Source organism: Hibiscus syriacus, unplaced genomic scaffold (assembly GCF_006381635.1).
Source record: "Hibiscus syriacus cultivar Baekdansim isolate YM2019G1 unplaced genomic scaffold, ASM638163v2 tig00110328_pilon, whole genome shotgun sequence".
Taxonomy (NCBI): Eukaryota; Viridiplantae; Streptophyta; class Magnoliopsida; order Malvales; family Malvaceae; genus Hibiscus; species Hibiscus syriacus.
The window spans coordinates 2153886-2162941 of record NW_024062685.1 but is presented as its reverse complement, the minus strand read 5'-3'; the positions used below and the strand labels follow the sequence as shown (position 1 = coordinate 2162941).

The 9056-nt window shown below is 32.4% G+C and overlaps 1 protein-coding gene across 1 annotated transcript; it reads right to left on the bottom strand.

The window, feature by feature from the left end:
* Positions 1–3039: 3039 nt before the first annotated feature.
* On the bottom strand, positions 3040–6077 carry LOC120118461 (vacuolar protein sorting-associated protein 60.2-like). Its single transcript, XM_039138490.1, has 7 exons — positions 5960–6077; positions 5642–5793; positions 5003–5096; positions 4366–4437; positions 4173–4284; positions 3753–3907; positions 3040–3199 (listed from the first exon to the last, which is right to left on the bottom strand). Exons 1-7 carry the CDS (start codon positions 6026–6028, stop codon positions 3146–3148), a joined length of 708 nt encoding a protein of 235 aa, XP_038994421.1. The 5' UTR covers positions 6029–6077; the 3' UTR covers positions 3040–3145.
* Positions 6078–9056: the final 2979 nt, after the last annotated feature.

Genomic DNA, 9056 nt, shown 5'->3' with positions numbered 1-9056 from the left:
TAGTCATTGTAATTTAGGGTATTTACAAATTAGTCCTTAAGCTTCAACTATAAATACCCTAGCTCATTTAGATTCAAAACCATCCCAAAGCATTCTAGCTTTCTTCCAATACTAGAGAGAATTTATAGAGTTTCTTGAGAGTTGTTTTCTCCTTTTTATCAAGAGAGAATTATCATTGTTTTTTTCTTGGTAGATCGAGAGAAGTTATAATTCCTATTTTCTCATAGTGAAATTCTTCTACCGTTGTCCGTGGTTTTTACCCTATATTATTTAGGGGATTTTCACGTAAATTTTGTGTCTCTTTTATCTTCAATTTTTATTTTCTCAAATTATTAGTTGCGATTTTTCTCTATCCGATAGCCGTCTTCCGCAACAGCATTTAGTCAGACCCTTTTTTTGGAATTTTGGTGGTCTTCGGGCAAACAAAAAAATTAAGCTCCTAATAAGGAATTTAAGTGACAATTTATATTTGTGTCTTTGGTCGTGTTGCGTTTATCGCTATTGTGGACATAATGCATGATATTGTGGTCACTGCAAGTATCGTGAATGTGAATTTTAATAACATATGCTAGTGTGGACATAACGATTGTGAATATCACGGTTTTGGACGATATTATTATAATTGCATAACGATCATCGTTATGGTTACAAACCGTTATTTAAGTAATTGTTCCAAATAACAAGTGTTAAAAAAATAATTTTAAGGGCAACTACATAATAACAAGTTTTTAAAAAAATAGATCCCTAATAAAAAATATTGAAAACAAATTTAAGAGTATACTCATAATAACAAATATTGAAAAAAAATTGGGCCTCTAATAAAAAGTACTGAAAATTTAGACTCATAATAAAAAATAAATATTAGAAAAGAAATTAAATTCTAAAAGTATGTCTCTAATAATAAATATTGAGAAAATTTGACCCCTGATAATAATTATTGAAAATTATCGGGCCTTTAATAACAAATGTTAGAAAAATATTGACAAAATATTGGACACTTATACAAATATTAAAAAAATAAATAAATTATAAGAGTCGTCCTCTAATAATAAATATTAGAAAAAAATCAAACCCAAAATAATAAATATTGAAGAAAATTAAACCCAAAAACCCAAATACTAAAAATAATTGCGCCCTATAACAATATAAAACAATTTTTTAACATAATATATAATAAAAATTTTGGGCCCTGAACAAGTACCGACTCTGCATTTAGTTTAAGTCGTGTATTGTTCCTGTTCTTCTATAAGTTAAACTTAAAGTTCAGCGAAAGGTGAAATCAAATTGTTAATTTGTTCTTAATGTAATCCATATGGATCATTATCCATAGAAATGAGAGTCTAGAAGGAACGTAGAAGAGATCGATACCATACTATTTGATTGTTATATAAATTCGTTCATTATAAATTGTCAAGGAAAAAAAAAGAACTATGTTATTTAAATACTTAAATTTTAATTTCAATTTTTAAAACATTTTAATTGAATCTTTTAATTTAAAAAGTTATAAATAAGACATTCAGTTAGTTGATATCACAAATAAATTAGTAGACTAAAATATTAGGTGGTTTTCTGACATATAATATTTTATTCATTAAAAATATTAAATTTAGTTACAATCAATTCACACACAATTAGGGATGACAAACTGGTAGAATTTCGTGGATTTCCGTTTTAATTGGGACAGGGATGAATATAACTTTAATGGGTAGTGGGCGAGTGTAGATTTAGAAAGTGATACCCGTCGCGGGTGATGGGTTTGAGACCTTACTCGCCCCGCATCCGCCCACCCACTAAATACCCATTAAATTTTGGACCATTGTGAATTTATGTATAATTTTATAGACTAATTTATAAATCTTAATATTGTATAAGATATAACTTATAATTTAACCAAATATTAAGGATAACTTATAATTTAACCAAATATTAGGGATAATTTAACCAAAGGAACAATGTTGAACGAGTTTGCTGAATTTGTAGAACAAAATAATGATGCAATTTTAGAAAAAATCTGATTTGGATAGGCATTTAAAAACTGCCAACATACCACTTGTTGATGATTTTGATATTCTTAACTGGTGGAAAACAAATGAAAATAGTTATCCAACTCTCCAACAAATAGCAAAAGATATTTTGAGCATTCATGTCTCCACTGTCCCATTAGAATCTGCATTCAGTACAGGTGGAAGAGTAATTGGTCCTTATCATAGTCAACTACTTCTAGAGACGATTGAAGCATTAATGTGTGTTCAGAATTGGCTTTAGGCCGATTTTAAAGGTTATATTATTATTTAATCTATGTTAATTGTCAAATTGTGCTTAATTATCTTATTGAAGTTTAGTTACTAACTTGTATTAGATTTGCCTTCTATTATATATGTAAGTAGTAGTGAATTTTAATTGGAGCGCTCTCAATTGGAGGAAATAGATAATGATGATTGTAATACTGAAGTGACAGATGTCATAAGCATTGCCTGAAAAATGAGAATGTTGTGCCAAAGAACAAAAATATTATGTGTTTGTCATTTATGTTTCTAGGCTTTAATTACGTCTTTTATTATGGTGTTTTATGTACTTTAAGATCTATGTTAACACTTAACTCAGATAATCCTTGGTTTATTTTATTATGCTTCTTAATAGACGTATTTGTTTTATATTTGTTGCTTATGTATAACTTAAGGTTGCTGTCAGGCGGGTCTAGCCGGGTACGTCTCCAGTTAGGTAGTGGGTGTGGGGATAGATTTGAGAATGTACCCGCGTGGGTGGGTGTGGATTTGAAAAAATTTACCCATCATGAGTGGTGGGCGGGTGATGGATTTGAAAATATTAGGTGGGTATGGGGGTAGGGGAGGGGGTATCCGCACCCGACCCGCTCATTTGCCATCCCTACACAATCTGATAATGAGATATATATAGTTTAAATACTTTAAATATAAATATGATAATGAGATATGAAATGAAAAAAAATACACAACAAAACATGAATACCCAAATTTCAATGTCAAATGACTCAGGCTTATTATAGTTCCCAACCCCGTGAAGTAAATATCAATTAAATTGCACTGGTAAACTGAAAGTTAATTCTGCACAATATGCTTACAAGGGAATGCTCTGTCCAACTTCATCATGCATATTAGCCCATCATCTAACTGCGGACAGATGCTCGCGGAACAGTTGGCAAGCCGAGTTCATCCTCACCCTGCAAAGCATCCAAATTAAAATGAAAATGAAGATATTATTAGTTGGGAGATTAGATTCAAATTCAGATCTCAAGACTTAGATATTTCAGCAGCTCAACCAGTTATGGCTCTCTATAACTAAGGTGAGCTTGACAAAACAGATGACCATTGGTGGAAATACAAAAAACTTGGAGACTTAGATTAGAGAAAATGAGCTCCTTGGTTGTGAGTGTCCGACACATACCCGTGTCTGATACAGGTATGCCAAATTTTCCAAGATTTTCATGTATATCAAAAGTCCGTCTGAGGACCACATCCTCGTACATATGTCTGATTATGTGTTAGGTTCGGGTGTCAGACAGGTACTTCAAGAAAAATAACGAGTTCTAGCAACATAGGTTTTTCTCATAATAGTTAAAATTGGGATAGTGCCGGAAAAGTGCACAATAAAATTTGAACAAAATCCTTATCTGCCTCGAGCAGCAAAAGGGTGATAAACAGAACATATATCTTGATTCTTGTATTGGATGCTAATATAAAACTTGACTAAAATTGGAGGGTATTGAAGTTTACCTGGGCATTGGCCCTGCCAGCTGCTGCTGCATTTCCTGATGGGGCTGAAGGTAAATTGAGCTCTGCGTACAAATCCGGTTCCTCCTTGTCAGGTTGAAGATATGAAGGAACGCTATCAGCTTCACTTCCCATGTCAGCTTCCAAAGCATCAAGTTCTGCCATCCAAAATGGATCATCAAAAAAAGATTGATGGCAACACTTAAGTTACATACATGCAGTTCTAGCAGACCCTAAAGTCTTTCAGACAACCAAAAGCACGTCAAAGGACTGTGAAAAAAAATCACGGATATCAACACATTGACTTCTTCCAACGCTACAGGTAAACATAGTCGGCAATACTTCTATCAAATTATACAAAAGGCAACCAAGAAATAAAATTTTAAGTCCATGCTTGTCACTTTAGATAAGGCCAATGCTTACCGCCCATGAGTTCATCTTCATCAATATCATCAGGCACATTATAGCTTCTGCCTAAGGTCTCTTGAATTTCATTACTCATATCCATCATATCCATCATCTCATCTTGCAAGTTCTACAATAAAAAAAAACAAATATCAGTGACACTTCATTATGGGCACAACACGGAGAATGGAAAGTATAAAAGAGTACAGACGTCTATATCTTGAATCTTCACAGTCTTCATCATTCCTTTCAGCTCCTTGTTGGCAGATTTCAAGGATGACATCTGGCACAGGCGAAAAATTATGATTTAAAAACCGCAAGGAGTAGTAGTTCAAACATAGGTTATGCAATCCAGGGCCATCTTGGTTAGAACTGATGCCAGCATGCGTATAAACAATTTGGGATACAGATTATCATTCATCACATACTCATGAAAGAGAACTCTCCCAGTACGAAATGGTTTATCCTACCTCCCACAGGATAGGCTGGCAATTCCAATTTGGGAACTGAAAAAACACAGATTGTATCCTCCCGATTATGCCCCTTAGGGCACTATCAAGAAACACAAATGTTTTACAGTAAATATACAATTTCCCCAATAAATACACTAAAACAAGCATAAACATTTATTATCAAGTAGAAACTACCCTCAATTTTATAATTAAAAAAAGGCAACTCAATTACACCAATACTCCTGAAAAAACATACACAAGATAAGCGATACTAATGACTGAACAAATAACAATATTATGTTAGAAGAAAAACAATAATTTTATCAGTTAATGCAAGTCTGCAACAGTTCAGATACATAAATGAAATACATAAGGAAGTCAAAGGCTACCACATACAGTTTGCTGAGCATCTTTAAGACCCTCAGATGCAAAAGCAACTTGATCAAGGTTGAATGTCTGATTATAAAGCATATCACGTTGACCTTCATACCTATATAGAAGCCATAAGTGCAAGAGATGATGGAATACAAAATAAAATACTCAAGCTAAAAATGAGGTCAAATTAACAGAGATATTTTCCCAATATAGTACCAATAGATGATAAAAAAAAACTTCGTTAGTATTCAGAAAACACACACACAAATTTACAATCTTTGGATACCAATATCAATCAAGAAACAGACTGGAAAGGCATATATTGATTCATAAAGCGAACAAATTCACGAACTTGCTGGTGGCTTCCATGACTATTATAATCTATGTTACTCGGACTTGAGTGCAAGTGTTGGACATGGCATGGCTAGATTTTTCCATATATTTCAAACACTCTTGCAGGTTATATCCCAAATCCGATTGTGGACACGGGCACTTCATGAAAAATGAAGTGTCCCGCCAAACATAGATAGAGAAGAATGTACAAAGTATGTACATACATAGTTCAAAGAATGTACATACATAGAAACTCGACATAAATGGGTGCAAGCAAGAATTAGTGAATGAAGTTAAGGAGAGATTTGATAGAGAAGAATCATATACATTCGTTTTTGCTTGAGAACCCTCATGGCTCGAGCTTTAAGAGCCTCTTGAGCAGGGCCGGGCCTTGTCTTTTTTATCTGTTCTTTATACCTACTCAACTCAGCATCAAGCTTCTTCAACTTCTCATCAACCGTATCCCCTCTTTTATTGATCTGATTACAAAATCCAATACATATGATTTCACAATTAAAAAATTATGAAATGAAACAGCCCAACCAACCACATAAACACTAATACTAAGTCGGACTCCGACGGATCAAAGGAAATTTTGAAAAAAAAGTAAAACAAATCAAAAGATAAAAGGAGAAAGAGAGAAACCCGATCGGAGGCATCTTGAATTGAAGGTGGGGGCTCCTTGTCTTTCTTAACGCCGAACACTCTTCTCATCTTCTTTCCTTAATCGAGAGATTGATTTTGAATTTGGGGATTGACGTGTTCGTCGTTAACCAGGATAATAAGTTTCCAAGGAAGCGTTTGAAGTTTAGAAACAAAACAAACCAAGTCATTTATATCTACAATATAAACATAATTAATTATTACTAAGAAATTGATTTGAAATAAGACAACTTCCCAAAGTCTATATTTGACCCATAAAAAGTCAGACATCTATATTTGACCCATAAAATTATATTAAACTTTGTCACATGAGCTACTGGATTGAACAAAAAATTCATTAAAAATATTTTATGATAGTAAATTTATATTAATTTACTTTAAGGTAAAGTACACAAATGGTCCTCGATTATAGGGTACTACTTTATTAAGTCACTCGACTATTAAAAGTAACAGAATGATCCTCTAACTATATAATGTTGCTTTATTAACTCCCTTGACTATTAAAAGTTACAAAACGGTCACCCGACTATTCATTATATTCTAATTTCATCCTTTTCCGTTAAAAAATTGGCAGTTGTCTAAGTTGAACTTTAACATGATGAGTGAGATAAGATAGTCGTTTAAGATTATAAGATCAAATTTTATCATATCACAACCAATAAGTTAATGTTTAGCTCATAATACCACTAATTTTTTTGAAGGAAAAGGATGAGTTTGGAACATAATTAATAGTTGAATGACCATTTTGTAACTTTTAATAGTTGAGGGACTTAATAAAGCAATATTTTATAATTGGAGGACAATTTTATTACTTTTAATAATTGAGGGACTTAATAAAGTAGTACTCTATAGTTAGGACACCATTTATGTACTTTACCCTTTATTTTAATAATAATAAAAACACATCAAAATTAAAATATATACTTATATATTATATACAAGTATAATGTACATTATAATATATATACATGTAATGTATTATCATAACATTCATCATATATATATATATATATATGGGATTGTCTCAGGAAAGGCGGGTTAATATACGGCTAATATACGGCGTTACCGGATACATTAAAAGATATTTAACAAATTCGGTTTAGCGTTACCGGAAATGTTGACTAATAATAATGTAGTAGGTCTAAGTCATGAAGAAATATTAAAAAATTATGCAACTGGTAAACTTAACTTGTCGGTTCGTGTCGATCCAAATTAAAAATGTGTCGATCCAAAACGATATAACAGGTAAAACTATGACAAAACCGGTATTGAAATGATAAAACCGGTAAAGCGCTACCGGATACATTTAAAGTGTCGGTACTTTAATATAAGGATCGACACTTCGTGAATTTAAAAGAGAAGCATTTTTAAATCCTATAAAGTGTCGATACTTTTAAAAAATGTATCGATCCAAAACGATATACCAGGTACAAATATGATAAAACCGGTGACAAAATGATAAAACCGGTAAAACGTTACCGTATATATTGAAAGTGTCGATACTTTATATAAGGATCGACACTTTGTGAATTTAAAAGAGAAGCAGTTTTAGCGCCTATAATGTATCGATACTTTAAAAAAATATATCGATCCACAACGATATAATAGGTAAAAATATGATAAAACCAGTATCAAAATGATAAAACCGGTAAAATGATACAGGATATATTGAAAGTGTCGATACTTTCGTAAGTACGTGTAATAAATTATCGACACTTTCAAAGAAATAGGTAATTATCCTTTCGAAAGTATCGGCACCTGACATAAAAGTATCGACACTTTTGTATTTGTATCGATTAAATATAAATAACATATCCGATGAAAATATAAAGACCATATCTAAATATCCTCTGAAAATCGATAGAACGGACGAGTTTTTGAAATCGAAGCGTAATTGTTACTGCATTTCAGAAGGCGTTTCTAAAGCGAAGTTTGTTTGTTTGTTACTGCAGTCGAATCGAAAAGTATGTTGTCGAAACCCTAATTTTTTATTATTACAGTAATCGCGATAGGGTTTTATGTGTTGTTTGGGGTTTTGGAGTAAAGAAGCATTTGAGACCGATTGCAGGTAGAAAGTGATATTCAAGGAAAAATATAAATGTCGATACTTTTATTAAATATTATAGGTAGAAAATGATATTATAGGTTGTATAAATGTGCCGACACATTTTGGTGTGGCCATTCAAATTCTTTTGAAGAAAACCGTTTTACCACAAGAGTAGTTATCTATATTTGTATATTAAATAAAGTGTATGTAACAAAATAATTTGATTTGCGTAAACTGATATATAAAGGAAAAATGGAGTCAATGGGTTGGAAAATTGTTGGTGGCGCAGATGACTTTGAAATTGAGGCCGAAACTCGAAAGCAACCAAATGGTGGATATATGTACTTCTAGTAAGTATCAATGTCTTTTTGTTATTATTGTTGAAATGGTAATTGGATTAAAGTATCGATAAACTTTAAATTGATTACAAATTTTAAATGTTGACAGTATGGCCGAATGCAAAAGGATGAAGGAAGATGGCACACAGAGCGGTTCAGTATATAAAATGAAATTGACATTGAGTAGTATTTAGTGTTAATGTATTGATTAAGAAACGTTTATGTTTAATATTAGGTGACAAAAGATGTGAGGTCCAAATGGAATTCAATGAGTGATGCTGAAAAGGAACCTTACATCACACAGTCAAGGAATGATAGTAAAGAATACAAAGAACGGAGGAAAGCACATGAAAATAAGGTATTCATTAAACTTGTAAATACGTTGATACAAAATATATAAGAACTATAACATTATATATTGTTAAAAAATATAGGAAGTGTCGACAAGATGCAGCATTAAAAGGGTGAATTCATTAATTAAACACCTTAAGGAGAAGGGTCAGTTGAATGTACTGGGAGAAATAGGTTTCGGATCGTTGGTAGGAGTAAGGGATCGACCTATTCGGAGGGAATTGTGTCGATCCTTGATGGCGCAATTTGATGTCAGACAATGTATTGCTAAGTATGGTGATTTTTCATTTCCTCTCGGGATCCCATGTGTTGCAGCCATATTGGGGGTAGAAAATGAAGGCAA